The 17500-nt window shown below is 43.2% G+C and overlaps 1 protein-coding gene across 3 annotated transcripts in view; it reads right to left on the bottom strand.

Moving 5' to 3' along the window:
* The window catches only part of ern2 (endoplasmic reticulum to nucleus signaling 2), a 67642-nt gene that overhangs the window by 6307 nt on the left and 43835 nt on the right, over nt 1-17500 (bottom strand). For 2 of the 3 annotated variants that reach the window (XM_042314221.1, XM_042314222.1), the window contains exons 17-22: nt 14888-14984; nt 12730-12929; nt 10404-10560; nt 10182-10309; nt 6782-6905; nt 5994-6061 (exon numbers count right to left, since the gene is read on the bottom strand). In XM_042314221.1, coding sequence (XP_042170155.1) covers nt 5994-6061; nt 6782-6905; nt 10182-10309; nt 10404-10560; nt 12730-12929; nt 14888-14984 — 774 coding nt within the window. Of the gene's footprint in view, nt 1-5993; nt 6062-6781; nt 6906-10181; nt 10310-10403; nt 10561-10642; nt 10965-12729; nt 12930-14887; nt 14985-17500 lie in introns of those variants that run through there. The other variant, XM_042314223.1, reaches the window with a different exon arrangement.

The following is a 17500-nucleotide window of genomic DNA, read 5'->3' as shown; positions in this document are numbered from 1 at the left end:
GAAGGAGATAGAGAGGAGACAGGAAAGAGATATAGAGACAGTAGAGAGAGATAGGATAGATATATATATATGTTTTGTATAGAGACAGGAAGAGAAAGAGATAAGACAGGAAGAGAGATTTCTATAGAGACAGCATATAAGAGAGAGATATAGAGAGGAAGAGAGAAGAAGATTTCTCAGGAAGAGAGAGAGGAGACAGGAAAAGAGAGATAGAGACAGGAAGAGAGAGGAGACAGAAGAGAGAGAGAGAGAGGGAGAGAAGAGAGAGAGAGACAGGAAGAGAGAGAGAGAGAGACAGGAAGAGAGAGAGGAGAGAGAGACAGGAAGAGAGAGAGACAGACAGAAGAGAGAGAGAGAGACAGGAAGAGAGAGAGAGACAGGAAGAGAGAGAGAGAGACAGGAAGAGAGAGAGAGAGAGACAGGAAGAGGAAGAGAGAGAGAGAGACAGGAAGAGAGAGAGAGAGACAGGAAGAGAGAGAGAGAGACAGGAAGAGAGAGAGAGCGAAGAGACAGAGAGAGAGAGAGAGACAGGAAGAGAGAGAGAGAGACAGGAAGAGAGAGAGAGAGACAGGAAGACCTGAGAGAGAGAGAGAGACAGGAAGAGAGAGAGAGAGAGACAGGAAGAAGAGAGAGAGAGAGACAGGAAGAGAGTTATATCAGGAAGATATATATATATATATATATACAGGAAGAGAGAGAGGAGAGAGAGACAGGAAGAGAGAGAGAGACAGGAAGAGAGAGAGAGAGACAGGAAGAGAGAGAGAGGACAGGAAGAGAGAGGGAGAGACATGAAAAGAGAAGAGAGAAGAGAGATAGACAGGATATAGAGAGACAGGAAGAGAGAGAGAGGGAGAGACAGGAAGAGAGAGAGAGACAGGAAGAGAGAGAGAGAGACAGAAGAGAGAGAGAGGAGAGAGGAGAGAGAGAGAGACAGGAAGAGAGAGAGAGACAGGAAGAGAGAGAGAGAGAGACAGGAAGAGAGAGAGACAGACAGGAAGAGAGAGAGAGAGACAGAAGAAGAGGAGAGAGAGACAGGAAGAGAGAGAGAGACAGGAAGAGAGAGAGAGAGACAGGAAGAGAGAGAGAGAGAGACAGGAAGAGAGAGAGAGAGACAGGAAGAGAGAGAGAGAGACAGGAAGAGAGAGAGAGAGACAGAGAGGAAAGAGAGAGAGAGACAGGAAGAGAGAGAGAGAGACAGGAAGAGAGAGAGGGAGAGACAGGAAGAGAGAGAAGAGAGAGACAGGAAGAGAGAGGAAGAGACAGGAAATGAGAGAGACAGGAAGAGACAGGAAGACAGGAAGAGAGAGAGCAGGAAGAGAGAGAGAGCAGACAGGAAGAGATAGATATATATACATATATCAAGACAGGAAGCCAGAGAGAGACAGGAAGACCACCATGAGACATATATAGATACTGAGAGGTTCCTACAGGAAGAGAGAGAGACGAGAGACAGGAAGAGAGAGAGAGACAGGATAAGAGAATCAAGAGAGATTTAAGAGAGAGAGACATGAAAAGAGAGAGATCAGAGAGACAGGAAGAGAGAGAGAGAGACAGAAAGAGAGAGAAGAGAGACAGGAAGAGAGAGAGAGAGACAGGAAGAGAGAGAGAGAGACAGAGAGAGAGAGAGAACTGACAGAAGAGAGAGAGAGACAGGAAGAGAGAGAGAGAGAGAGAGAGAGACAGGAAAGAGAGAGAGACAGGAAGAGAGAGACAGGAAGAGAGAACTAGAAGACAGAAAGAGAGAGAGAGAGACAGGAAGAGAAATGAGAGAGTCAGGAAGAGAGAGAGACAGGAAGAGAGAGAGAGAGACAGGAAGAGAGAGAGAGAGAGAGACAGGAAGAGAGAGAGAGACAGGAAGAGAGAGAAGAGAGACAGGAAGAGAGATAGAGAGACAGGAAGAGAGAGAGACAGAACAGGAAGAGAGAGAGAGACAGGAAGAGAGAGAGAGAGACAGGAAGAGAGAGAGAGAGACAGGAAGAGAGAGAGAGAGACAGGAGAGAGAGAGAGACAGGAAGAGAGAGAGAGAGACAGGAAGAAGAGAGAGAAGAGAGAGACAGGAAGAGAGATTAGACAGGACAGAGAGAGAAGAGAGAGAGAGAGACAGGAAGAGAGATAGCGACAGGAAGAGACAGGAAGAGAGAGGAAGAGATATCAGATCACAGGAAGAGAGAGAGAGATCAGAGATAGAGATATATAGACAGGAAGAGAGAGAGAAGAGAGGATAGATAAGAGAGAGAGATATATAAGAGAGATAGAGAAGGAAGAGAGAGAGAGAGACAGGAAGAGAGAGAGAAGAGAGAGAAGAGAGAGACAGAGAAGAGAAGAGAGAGAGACAGAGACAGAAGAGAGAGAGAGAGACAGGAAGAGAGAGACAGAGAGACAGGAAGAGAGAGAGAGACAGGAAAGAGACAGGAAGAGAGAGAGAGAGAGACAGGAAGAGAGAGAGAGAGGAAGAGAGAGAGAGAGAGACAGAAGAGAGAGAGACAGGAAGAGAGAGAGAGAGACAGGAAGAGAGGAAGAGAGAGGATAGGAGAGAGAGACATATAGATTAGAGAGAGAGACAGGAAGATATATATATATAGATATATATTCTAGAAGACATATAAGATAGAGAGAGAATATATATATAGAGAGACAGGAAGAGAGAGAAAAATATATAGAGAGACAGAAGAGAGAGAGAGAGAGAGACAGGAAGAGAGAGAGAGACAGGAAGAGAGAGAGAAGAAGAGAGAGAGATTGGAAGAGATAGAGAGAGAGAGAGACAGGAAGAGAGAGGGAGAGAGGACAGGAGAGAGACAGGAAGAGAGAGAGAGAGACAGGAAGAGAGAGAGAGAGAGAGACAGGAAGAGAGAGAGGAGAGAGAGGAAGAGAGACAGGAAGAGACAGGAAGAGAGAGAGAGAGAGAGAAGAGAGAGAGGGAGAGACAGGAAGAGAGAGAGAGAGACAGGAAGAGAGAGAGAGACAGGAGAGAGAGACAGGAAGAGAGAGGAAGAGAGAGAAGGAGAGAGAGAGGAAGAGAGAGAGGAGAGAGAGAGAGACAGGAAGAGAGAGAGGAAGGAGAGAAGAGACATATAGACAGGAAGAGAGAGAGGACAGGAGAGAGAGAGGGATACAGGAAGAGAGAGAGAGACAGGAAAGAGAGAGAGGAAGAGGAAGAGAGAGAGAGAGACAGGAAGAGAGAGAGAGAAGAGAGAGGAAGAGAGAGAGAGAGAGAGAGAGGAAGAGAGGGAGAGAGACAGGAAGAGAGAGAGAGAGAGACAGGAAGAGAGGAGAGAGACAGAAAGAGAGAGAGACAGGAAGAGAGAGATAGAGACAGGAAGAGAGAGAGAGAGAGAGACAGAGAGAGAGAGACAGGAAGAGAGAGAGAGAGAGAGAGATAGGGAAGAGAGAGAGAGAGAGACAGGAAGAGAGAGAGAGAGAGAGACAGGAAGAGAGAGAGGGAGAGACAGGAAGAGAGAGACAGGAAGAGAGAGAGAGACAGGAAGAGAAGAAGAGAGAGAGACAGGAAGAGAGAAGAGAGGAAGAGAGAGAGAGACAGGAAGAGAGAGAGAGAGAGGAAGAGAGAAGAGACATGAAAAGAGAGAGAGAGAGAGAGAGACAGGAAGAGAGAGAGAGAGAGAGAAGAGAGAGAGAGACAGGAAGAGAGAGAGAGAGAGAGACAGGAAGAGAGAGAGAGAGACAGGAAGAGAGAGAGAGAGAGACAGGGAAGAGAGAGAGAGAGACAGGAAGAGAGAGAGAGAGGGAAGGAAGAGAGAGAGACAGGAAGAGAGAGAGAGACAGGAAGAGAGAGAGGGAAGAGACAGGGGAGAGAGAGGGAGAGACAGGAAGAGAGAGAGAGAGAGACAGGAAGAGAGAGGGAGACAGGAAGGAAGATAGAGAGGGAAGAGAGACAGGAAGAGAGAGAGAGAGAGAGACAGGAAGAGAGAGGGAGAGAGAAGAGAGGGAGAGAGACAGGAAGAGAGAGAGAGAGACAGAAGAGAGGAAGAGAGAGAGAGAGAGAGAGACAGGAAAGAGAGAGAGAGAGACAGGAAGAGAGAGGGAGAGAGAGAGACAGGAAGAGATAGAGAGAGAGACAGGAAGAGAGAGAGAGAGACAGGAAGAGAGAGGGAGAGACAGGAAGAGAGAGAGACAGGAAGAGAGAGAGAGAGAGACAGGAAGAGAGAGAGAGAGAAACAGGAAGAGAGAGAGAGAGAAACAGGAAGTTCAACACTATCCTCCAACCATTTCAACATTTACCACTAGTATAACACATTTTTGGCCTGAAAAAAGCAGCATGTTTCCCTTATTCCTCATGTCTCCTGTGTGAACAGGCGTATACACTGAGTGGACAAAACATTAAGAACACCTTCCTAATATTGAGTTCCCCCCTCTAGCCCTTTTACCCTGCGAACAACCTCAATTCGCTGGGGCATGGACTCTACAAGGTGTTGAAAGCCTTCCACAGGGATGCTGGCCCATGTTGACCTCCAATGCTTCCCACAGTTGGCTGGATGTCCTTTGGGTGGTGGACCATTCTTGATACACACGGGAAACTGTTGAGTGTGAAAAACCCAGCAGCGTTGCAGTTCTTGACCCAAACCGGTGCACCTGGCACATACTACCATACCCCTTTCAAAGGCCCTTTCAAAGGCACTGAAATATTTAGTCTTTCCCATTCACCCACTGATTGAAGTGGATTTAACAGTGACATCAATTAATGTTTTATCTACTCAGTGTATACTAGACTATACTATATATAACAGTATATATGTTTTGTATATACTCAGTGTTTTCTAGACTATACTATATATAACAGTATATATGTTTTGTATACTATACTATACTATATATAACAGTATATATGTTTTGTATACTCAGTGTATACTATACTATACTATATATAACAGTATATGTTTTGTATACTCAGTGTATACTATATATAACAGTATATATGTTTTTATACTCAGTGTTTTCTAGACTATACTATATATAACAGTATATATGTTTTGTATACTATACTATACTATATATAACAGTATATATGTTTTGTATACTCAGTGTATACTATACTATACTATATATAACAGTATATATGTTTTGTATACTCAGTGTATACTATATATAACAGTATATATGTTTTTATACTCAGTGTATACTATACTATACTATATATAACAGTATATATGTTTTGTATACTCAGTGTATACTATACTATACTATATATAGCAGTATATATGTTTTGTATACTCAGTGTATACTATATATATAACAGTATATATGTTTTATCTACTCAGTGTATACTATACTATACTATATATAACAGTATATAGGTTTTGTATACTATATATAACAGTATATAGGTTTTGTATACTCAGTGTATACTATACTATACTATATATAACAGTATATATGTTTTGTATACTCAGTGTATACTATACTATATATAACAGTATATATGTTTTGTATACTCAGTGTATACTATACTATACTATATATAACAGTATATATGTTTTTTATACTCATTGTATACTATACTATATATGTTTTGTATACTCAGTGTATACTATACTATATATAACAGCATATATGTTTTGTATACTTAGTGTATACTATATATAACAGTATATATGTTTTGTATACTCAGTGTATACTATACTATATATAACAGTATATATGTTTTATCTACTCAGTGTATACTATACTATACTATATATAACAGTATATAGGTTTTGTATACTAGGTGTATACTATATATAACAGTATATAGGTTTTGTATACTCAGTGTATACTATACTATATATAACAGTATATATGTTTTATCTACTCAGTGTATACTATACTATACTATATATAACAGTATATAGGTTTTGTATACTAGGTGTATACTATATATAACCGTATATATGTTTTGTATACTCAGTGTATACTATACTATACTATATATAACAGTATATCTTGTACCTTATTTCTCATGGCTTGGAGCATATATATATATATATATAAATAAGAGATACCTTATTTCTCATGGCTCGGAGCAGGTCTCTGACTGAGTTTCCTTTATACGTCCTGAACTTCCTCAGGTCTGGAGAGAAAACACAGAGAGATGAGTGTTACCTGTCTGATGTGTTACCTGTCTGGTCTGTCTGGTGTGTTACCTGTCTGGTGTGTTACCTGTCTGATGTGTTACCTGTCCGGTGTGTTACCTGTCTGGTGTGTTACCTGTCTGGTCTGTCTGGTGTGTTACCTGTCTGGTGTGTTACCTGTCTGGTGTGTGTTACCTGTCAGGTGTGTTACCTGTCTGGTGTGTGTTACCTGTCAGGTGTGTTACCTGTCTGATGTGTGTTACCTGTCTGATGTGTTACCTGTCTGGCCTGTCTGGTGTGTTACCTGTCTGATGTGTGTTACCTGTCTGATGTGTGTTACCTGTCAGGTGTGTGTTACCTGTCAGGTGTGTGTTACCTGTCTGATGTGTTACCTGTCTGGTGTGTTACCTGTCTGATGTGTTACCTGTCTGGTGTGTTACCTGTCTGGTGTGTTACTTGTCTGATGTGTTACCTGTCTGGTGTGTTACCTGTCTGATGTGTTACCTGTCTGGCCTGTCTGGTGTGTTACCTGTCTGATGTGTGTTACCTGTCTGATGTGTGTTACCTGTCAGGTGTGTGTTACCTGTCAGGTGTGTGTTACCTGTCTGGTGTGTTACCTGTCTGGTGTGTTACCTGTCTGATGTGTGTTACCTGTCTGATGTGTGTTACCTGTCTGATGTGTGTTACCTGTCTGATGTGTTACCTGTCTGGTGTGTTACCTGTCTGCAGAGGAACAGAGATGTGCATTCTCCAGTTGGTTCGTACTACAGCTCTGCCAGCCGTCTCCAGCCTCACCACCATGGTGCTGTCTGTAGGTTCCTTCTCTATACGGTCACTCACATCCTAACCAATCAAATCAAATCAAATGTATTTATATAGCCCTTCGTACATCAGCTGATATCTCAAAGTGCTGTACAGAAACCCAGCCTAAAACCCCAAACAATGCAGGTGTAGAAGCACAGTGGCTAGGAAAAACTACTAACTAAAACTACAGTCAAATTTCAACATACTACGCTGATCTATAATGAGGAGTCATCTAATCTGTTTTACCTACTAATAACTAAAATTACAGTCAAATATCAACATACTAGCCTAATCTATAATGAGTCATCTAATCTGTTTTACCCACTAATAACTAAAACTACAGTCAAATATCAACATACTAGCCTGATCTATAATGAGGAGTCATCTCATGCTCAATCACACTTTTGTCCCTCCAACAGTTAGTTTTAGGAGAGCCCTATTGTGCTTATCAGCTGTCGTCAAACACACAAGGACATGAAGAGAAGACCCTCTAAGATCCTCTATTCTCTATCTAGATTCTCAACGGTTAGTTCTAGAAGACTCTCTAAGATTCTCTATTCTCTATCTAGATTCTCAACAGTTAGTTCTAGAAGACTCTCTAAGATCCTCTATTCTCTATCTAGATTCTCAACGGTTAGTTCTAGAAGACTCTCTAAGATTCTCTATTCTCTATCTAGATTCTCAACAGTTAGTTCTAGAAGACTCTCTAAGATTCTCTATTCTCTATCTAGATTCTCAACAGTTAGTTCTAGAAGACTCTCTAAGATTCTCTATTCTCTATCTAGATTCTCAACAGTTAGTTCTAGAAGACTCTCTAAGATTCTCTATTCTCTATCTAGATTCTCAACAGTTAGTTCTAGAAGACTCTCTAAGATTCTCTATTCTCTATCTAGATTCTCAACAGTTAGTTCTAGAAGACTCTCTAAGATTCTCTATTCTCTATCTAGATTCTCAACAGTTAGTTCTAGAAGACTCTCTAAGATTCTCTATTCTCTATCTAGATTCTCAACAGTTAGTTCTAGAAGACTCTCTAAGATTCTCTATTCTCTATCTAGATTCTCAACAGTTAGTTCTAGAAGACTCTCTAAGATTCTCTATTCTCTATCTAGATTCTCAACAGTTAGTTCTAGAAGACTCTCTAAGATTCTCTATTCTCTATCTAGATTCTCAACAGTTAGTTCTAGAAGACTCTCTAAGATTCTCTATTCTCTATCTAGATTCTCAACAGTTAGTTCTAGAAGACTCTCTAAGATCCTCTATTCTCTATCTAGATTCTCAACAGTTAGTTCTAGAAGACTCTCTAAGATTCTCTATTCTCTATCTAGATTCTCAACAGTTAGTTCTAGAAGACTCTCTTCCTCTATTGTGTGTAGCAGATTCTACGAGATGAGGGGTAGAGGGGGTAAGATTCTCTAGAGGGTAGAGGGGTAGGGAGGTAGAGGGGTAGAGGGGGTAGAGGGGCAGGGAGGTAGAGGGGTAGAGGGTTAGAGGGGTAGGGGGGCAGAGGGGTCTAGAGGGGCAGAGGGGTAGGGAGGTTCTAGAGGGGTAGAGGGTAGGGGTAGGGAGGTAGAGGGGTAGAGGGGTAGAGGGCAGAGGGACTAGAGGGGCAGAGGGGATTCTCAGAGGGGTAGAGGGGTAGAGGGGTAGAGGGGTAGAGGGGTAGGGAGGTTAGAGGGGTAGAAGGGTTCTCTAGGGGGTAGAGGGAGGGTAGAGGGGGTAGAGGGGTAGGGAGGTAGAGGGGTAGAGGGGTACTAGAAGACTCTAGGGGCAGAGGGTTAGAGGGGTAGGGAGGTAGAGGGGCAGAGGGGCAGAGGGGCAGAGGGGCAGGGAGGTCTAGAGGGACAGAGGGGCAGGGAGGTAGAGGGGCAGAGGGGTAGGGAGGTAGAGGGCAGAGGGGGGTAGAGGGGCAGAGGGGGGGGGGGTAGGGAGGTAGAGGGGGGGTAGAGGGGTAGGGGGTAGAGGGGTAGAGGGGTAGAGGGGCAGAGAGGGGAGGGGCAGAGGGGTAGGGAGGTAGAGGGGGTAGAGGGGAGGGAGGGGTAGGGAGGTAGAGGGATAGAGGGGTAGAGGGGTAGGGGGCAGAGGGGTAGAGGGGGTAGGGGGTAGAGGGGTAGGGGGGTAGAGGGTAGAGGGCAGGGGGTAGAGGGGTAGGGGGCAGAGGGGGGAGGTAGAGGGGCAGAGGGGGTAGGGGGCAGAGGGGTAGGGGGCAGAGGGGGTAGAGGGGTAGAGGGGTAGGGGGTAGGGGGTAGAGGGGGGGGTAGGGGGGCAGGGGGCAGGGGGGGGCAGAGGGGTAGAGGGTAGAGGGGGGGCAGGGGGGGGGTAGAGGGGCAGAGGGGGGTAGGGGGCAGAGGGGCAGAGGGGCAGGGGGCAGAGGGAGGGGCAGAGGGGGTGGGGGGCAGAGGGGTAGGGGGCAGAGGGGTAGGGGGGCAGGGGGGTAGAGGGGTAGGGGGGTAGAGGGGTAGGGAGGGGCAGGGGGCAGAGGGGCAGGGGGGTAGAGGGCAGAGGGGTAGGGGGCAGAGGGGCAGGGGGTAGGGGGGGCAGAGGGCAGAGGGGTAGGGGGGTAGAGGGTAGAGGGCAGGGGGGCAGGGGGCAGAGGGGGGGGGGGCAGGGGGGCAGGGGGGCAGAGGGCAGAGGGGGGAGGGGGGTAGGGGGGCAGGGGGGCAGAGGGGTAGGGGGCAGGGGGGTAGGGAGGGGTAGAGGGCAGGGGGCAGGGGGGGCAGAGGGGTAGGGGGTAGGGGGTAGGGCAGAGGGGTAGGGAGGGAGGGGTAGGAGGGGGCAGGGGGCAGGGGGCAGAGGGGTAGAGGGGGTAGGGGGGCAGTGGGGTAGGGGGTAGAGGCAGAGGGGTAGAGGGGTAGGGGGCAGAGGGGTAGGGGGCAGAGGGGTAGGGGGTAGGGAGGTAGAGGGGTAGGGAGGTAGGGGGTAGGGGGGGGTAGAGGGGTGGTAGGGAGGTAGAGGGGGGTAGAGGGGTAGGGAGGTAGAGGGATAGAGGGGTAGGGCGTTGGGGTAGGGAGGTAGGGGGTAGAGGGGTAGGGGGTAGAGGGGTAGAGGGGTAGGGAGGCAGGGGGTAGAGGGGTAGGGAGGCAGGGGGTAGAGGGTAGAGGGTAGAGGGGGTAGGGAGGTAGAGGGGTAGAGGGGGGCAGAGGGGTAGGGAGGTAGGGGGCAGAGGGGTAGGGAGGTAGGGGGTAGAGGGGTAGGGAGGTAGAGGGGTAGAGGGGTAGGGGGCAGGGGGTAGAGGGGTGACTGGTAGAGGGGTAGGGGGTAGAGGGGTAGGGGGGTAGAGAGGTAGGGTAGAGGGGTAGGGGTAGGGTAGAGGGGTACCTGGAAGAACTGAAGTTGCTTATCAGGGCTCCAGAAGAACGGGTGTTTAAGAATAGAGGAAGTGGACGGGCGGGACTCTGGATCGCTGTTGATCATTCGCTCTATCAGGTCCCGCGCTATGACGTCATCTGACGGACACACAACACAGCCAATTAGAGCACAGCTCTCAATCAGAATCACAGAATCTCAAGAGTCTCTAAACGACAGACGACACACACCCACCATGCACGTCTTCCAGGAAGTGTGTGAGGAAGTACTCCCCGGTCAGGATGTTAGCTTGGCGTCGTAGCGTGTCACCAAACGGGTGCTGCCCCCTACTGACCACGTAGTAGAACACACAGCCTGCCGAGAACACATCCACCGCCTGGTCACAACGGGTCTAGAGAGAGACACAACATTATTATAGTTAGAACACTGTAGAACACAGGAAGTAGTATTATAGTAGTAGTAGAACACATCCACCGCCTGGTCACAACGGGTCTAGAGAGAGACACAACATTATTATAGTTAGAACACTGTAGAACACAGGAAGTAGTATTATAGTAGTAGTAGAACACATCCACCGCCTGGTCACAACGGGTCTAGAGAGAGACACAACATTATTATAGTTAGAACACTGTAGAACACAGGAAGTAGTATTATAGTAGTAGTAGAACACATCCACCGCCTGGTCACAACGGGTCTAGAGAGAGACACAACATTATTATAGTTAGAACACTGTAGAACACAGGAAGTAGTATTATAGTAGTAGTAGAACACATCCACCGCCTGGTCACAACGGGTCTAGAGAGAGACACAACATTATTATAGTTAGAACACTGTAGAACACAGGAAGTAGTATTATAGTAGTAGTAGAACACACTAGAGAGAGGAGTAGTATTATAGTAGTAGTAGAACACACTAGAGAGGAGTAGTATTATAGTAGTAGTAGAACACACTAGAGAGGAGTAGTAGTATTATAGTAGTAGTAGAACACACTAGAGAGAGAGAGGAGGAGTATTATAGTAGTAGTAGAACACACTAGAGAGAGAGAGGAGGAGTATTATAGTAGTAGTAGAACACACTAGAGAGAGGAGTAGTATTAACGTAGTAGTAGAACACACTAGAGAGGAGTAGTATTACAGCAGTAGTAGAACACACTAGAGACAGGGAGTAGTATTATAGTAGTAGTAGAACACACTAGAGAGAGGAGTAGTATTATAGTAGTAGTAGAACACACTAGAGAGAGAGAGAGGAGTAGTATTATAGTAGTAGTAGAACACACTAGAGAGGAGTAGTATTATAGTAGTAGTAGAACACACTAGAGAGAGGAGTAGTTTTATAGTTGTAGTAGAACACACTAGAGAGAGGAGTAGTATTATAGTAGTAGTAGAACACACTAGAGAGGAGTAGTATTATAGTAGTAGCAGAACACACTAGAGAGAGGAGTAGTTTTATAGTAGTAGTAGAACACACTAGAGAGAGGAGTAGTATTATAGTAGTAGTAGAACACACTAGAGAGGAGTAGTATTATAGTAGTAGTAGAACACACTAGAGAGAGGAGTAGTTTTATAGTAGTAGTAGAACACACTAGAGAGAGGAGTAGTATTATAGTAGTAGTAGAACACACTAGAGAGGAGTAGTATTATAGTAGTAGTAGAACACACTAGAGAGAGGAGTAGTATTATAGTAGTAGTAGAACACACTAGAGAGGAGTAGTATTATAGTAGTAGTAGAACACACTAGAGGGAGGGAGGAGTAGTATTATAGTAGTAGTAGAACACACTAGAGAGGAGTAGTATTATAGTAGTAGTAGAACACACTAGAGGGAGGGAGGAGTAGTATTATAGTAGTAGTAGAACACACTAGAGAGGAGTAGTATTATAGTAGTAGTAGAACACACTAGAGGGAGGGAGGAGTAGTATTATAGTAGTAGTAGAACACACTAGAGAGAGAGAGGAGTAGTATTATAGTAGTAGCAGAACACACTAGAGAGAGGAGTAGTATTATGGTAGTAGTAGAACACACTAGAGAGGAGTAGTATTATAGTAGTAGTAGAACACACTAGAGAGAGGAGTAGTATTATGGTAGTAGTAGAACACACTAGAGAGGAGTAGTATTATAGTAGTAGTAGAACACACTAGAGAGGAGTAGTATTATGGTAGTAGTAGAACACACTAGAGAGGAGTAGTATTATAGTAGTAGTAGAACACACTAGAGAGGAGTAGTATTATAGTAGTAGTAGAACACACTAGAGAGAGGAGTAGTATTATAGTAGTAGTAGAACACACTAGAGAGGAGTAGTATTATAGTAGTAGTAGAACACACTAGAGAGGAGTAGTATTATAGTAGTAGTAGAACCCAGTAGAACAAACAGCCTGCTGGGAACTGAAGTTTTTCATGTCACAGAGGATGGAAAGATATCAAAACCTTATAGTATTTAATTAATTAATTACTTTGTTGTGTGTGTGTGTGTGTGTGTGTGTGTGTGTGTGTGTGTGTGTGTGTGTGTGTGTGTGTGTGTGTGTGTGTGTGTGTGTGTGTGTGTGCGCGCCTCTGTATCTCTCACCGGGTTGTGTCCCGGTGTGTCCAGCAGTACTTCTGGGGCGATCCACCCCTCTGTCCCCGGTATCCCCGAGCGGAGAGAGAAACTAGTCCTTCCCTCAGGGATCTTTTTACACAGGCCGAAGTCTGATATCAGCGCTCTCACCCGCCCCAGGGGCCCTGGCTGAGACAACAGGATGTTACGAGGCTTCAGATCCCTGTGGACTGGAGACCGGAGAGAGAGAGACCGGAGAGAGAGACCGGAGAGAGAGATGGAGAGAGAGAGATGGAGAGAGAGAAATGGAGAGAGAGATGGAGAGAGAGACCAGAGCGAGGGAGAGAGATGAGAGTGAGACCGGAGAGATGGAGAGAGAGATTGAGAGAGATGGAGAGAGAGACCAGAGCGAGAGATGAGAGAGATGAGAGAGATGGGGAGAGAGATGGAGAGAGAGACCGGAGAGAGAGAGCGATGAGAGAGAGAGCGAGAGAGATGGAGAGAGATCAGAGAGAGAGAGAGAGATCAGAGAGAGAGAGAGAGAGAGACCAGAGAGAGAGATGGAGAGAGAAATGGAGAGAGAGATGCAGAGAGAGAGAGATGGAGAGAGAGAGAAGTTAACAAATGGAGGGAGAGAGGTGTCAACAGCGGTGTTGTCAAATCACTAAACCTAGAGTCTCGAGTCCCTTGTGTTTGAGTTTGAGTCCAAGTCCAGTCTCGAGTCTAGGACGTGGTTTAGGACGTGGGATTGTGGATGCCAGGTCATCTGATGCAGCACTCCATCACTCTCCTTCTTGGTCAAATAGCCCTTACACAGCCTGGAGGTGTGTTGGGTCATTGTCCTGTTGAAGAACAAACACTAAGCCCAAACCAGATGGGATGGTATATCGCTGCAGAATGCTGTGGTAGCCATGCTGGGTAAGTGTGCCTTGAATTCTAAATAAATAACTGACAGTGTCACCAGCAGAGCAGTCCCACACCATAACACCTCCTCCTCCAAGCTTCACGGTGGGAACCAAACATGCGGAGATCATCTGTTCACCTACTACCAATGGATTTCACGAGAAAAATGGGTAACAATAATAAATAAATAAAAATATGTTATTTCAACTCTGAAGTATTTATTTGGGCTGCAATTTCTGAAGCTCTAATGAACTTATCCTCTGCAGCATGGGTAACTCCTGGTCTTCCTTTCCTGTGGCGGTCCTCATGAGAGCCAGTTAACTCTAATGAACTTATCCTCTGCAGCATGGGTAACTCCTGGTCTTCCTTTCCTGTGCCGGTCCTCATGAGAGCCAGTTAGCTCTGATGAACTTATCCTCTGCAGCATGGGTAACTCCTGGTCTTCCTTTCCTGTGCCGGTCCTCATGAGAGCCAGTTAGCTCTAATGAACTTATCCTCTGCAGCATGGGTAACTCCTGGTCTTCCTTTCCTATGCCGGTCCTCATGAGAGCCAGTTTCATCAAAGCGCTTGATGGTTTTTGCGACTGCACTTGAAGAAACTTTCAAAGTTCTTGAAATGTTCCGTATTGACTGACCTTCATGTCTTAAAGTAATGATGGACTGTCGTTTCTCTTTGCTTATTTGAGCTGTTCTTGCCATAATATGGACTTGGTCTTTTACCAAATAGGGATATCTTCTGTAAACCATCCCTACCTTGTCACAACACAACTGATTGGCTCAAACACATTAAGAAGGAAAGAAATCCCCCAAATTAACTTTTAACAAGACACACCTGTTAATTGAAATGCATTCCAGGTGACTACCATATGAAGTTGGTTGAGAGAATGCCAAGAGTGTACAAAGCTGTCATCGAGGCAGGGTGGCTATTTGAAGAATCTCAAATATAAAATATATTTGGATTTGTTTAACACTTTTTTGGTTCTTACATGATTCCTTATGTTGAACGTCCTCGTGAGAGCAAGTTAACTCTAATGAACTTATCCTCTGCAGCATGGGCAACTCCTGGTCTTCTTCATGGGTAACTCTCATGGGCGCATAGTATAGTATATAACGCATAGTTCTGACTACTATTCCAGAAAATAGTTTAAAAAATAACCTTGAATGAGTCCAAACTTTTGACTGGTACTTTATGTTGGGTGAGTGGAGGTGACTGAGACCAAACAAGGAAGGAAGGAAGGTAGGTAGGTAGGGTCGGGACGAACGGACAGACAGCTGTATATAGTACCTATGTTTAGTGAGTGGAGGTGGCTGAGACCACACATGGTCTGTTGTAGTACAGTGACAGGGCTGAGACCAGCGTGGCACGACGGATCTTCCACATACTGGGGACAGTAGAGAACACACAGGTTATACACATTACATATATACACTACCAGGTTATCTATATACACTACCAGGTTATACATACACACTACCAGGTTATATATATATATACACTACCAGGTTATATATATACACTACCAGGTTATATATATACACTACCAGGTTATATATATACACTACCAGGTTATATATATGCACTACCAGGTTATATATATACACTACCAGGTTATATATATATATATATATACACTACCAGGTTATATATATACACTACCAGGTTATATATATACACTACCAGGTTATATATATATAAACTACCAGGTTATATATATACACTACCAGGTTATATATACACACTACCAGGTTATATATACACTACCAGGTTATATATACAATAACGTGTTATATATACACACTACCAGGTTATATATACACTACCAGGTTATATATATACACTACCAGGTTATATATATACACTACCAGGTTATATATATATATACACTACCAGGTAATATATACACACTACCAGGTTATATATATACACTACCAGGTTATATATATATATACACTACCAGGTTATATATACACACTACAAGGTAATATATACACACTACCAGGTTATATACATACTACCAGGTTATATATACACTACCAGGTTATATATATATATATACTATATATATATATATATATATATATATATATATATATATATATATATATATATATATATATTTACACACACTACCAGGTTATATATATACACTACCAGGTTATATATATACACTACCAGGTGATATATATATATACACTACCAGGTTATATATATATACACACTACCAGGTTATATATACACTACCAGGTTATATACACACTACCAGGTTATATATACACTACCAGGTTATATATATATACACTACCTGGTTATATATATACACTACCAGGTTATATATATGCACTACCAGGTTATATATACACTACCTGGTGATATATACACACTACCAGGTTTTTATATATATATACACTACCATGGTATATATACACTACCAGGTTATATACACACTACCAGGTTATATATACACACTACCAGGTTACATATACACACACTACCAGGTTATATATATACACTACCAGGTTTTATATATATATAAACACACTACCAGGTTATATATATATATATATATATACACTACCAGGTTATATATACACTACCAGGTTATATATATACACTACCAGGTTATATAAACACTACCAGGTTATATATATACACTACCATGTTATATATACACTACCAGGTTATATATACACTACCAGGTTATATATATACACTACCAGGTTATATATACACTACCAGGTTATATATATACACTACCAGGTTATATATACACTACCAGGTTATATATATATACACTACCAGGTTTTATATATACACTACCAGGTTATATATATTCTACCAGGTTAGATATACCCACTACCAGGTTATATATATATACACTACCAGGTGAAATACACAATACCAGGTTATATACATACTACCAGGTTATATATATATAAACACACTACCAGGTTACCAGGTATTATATATACACACTACCAGGTTATATATATACACAAAACAAGGTTATATATATACACTACCTGGTTATATATACACTACCAGGTTATATATATATACACTACCAGGTTATATATATATACACTACCGGGTTATACATACACACTACCAGGTTATATATATATATATATATATATACAGTATCAGGTTATATATATATACACTACCAGGTTATATATATACACTACCAGGTTATATATATACACTTCCAGGTTACATATACACTACCAGGTGATATATACACACTACCAGGTTATATACATACACTACCAGGTGATATATACACACTTCCAGGTTATATACATACACTACCAGGTTATATATACACTACCAGGTTATATATATATACACTACCTGGTTATATATATACACTACCAGGTTATATATATGCACTACCAGGTTATATATACACTACCAGGTGATATATACACACTACCAGGTTTTTATATATATATACACTACCATGGTATATATACACTACCAGGTTATATACACACTACCAGGTTATATATATATACACTACCAGGTTATATGTATATACACTACCAGGTGAAATACACAATACCAGGTTATATACACACTACCAGGTTATATATATATAAACACACTACCAGGTTATATATATACACTACCAGGTTATATATATTCACTACCAGGTTATATATACACTACCAGGTTATATATGCACTTCCAGGTTATATACATACTACCAGGTTATATATACACACTACGAGGTTATATACACACTACCAGGTTATATACATACACTACCAGGTGATATATACACACTACCAGGTTATATACATACACTACCAGGTTATATATATATACACTACCATGGTATATATACACTACCAGGTTATATATATATACACTACCATGGTATATACACACTACCAG

Source organism: Oncorhynchus tshawytscha, unplaced genomic scaffold, assembly GCF_018296145.1.
Source record: "Oncorhynchus tshawytscha isolate Ot180627B unplaced genomic scaffold, Otsh_v2.0 Un_contig_2708_pilon_pilon, whole genome shotgun sequence".
NCBI lineage: Eukaryota > Metazoa > Chordata > Actinopteri > Salmoniformes > Salmonidae > Oncorhynchus > Oncorhynchus tshawytscha.
This window is presented reverse-complemented; position numbering and strand designations above follow the sequence as displayed.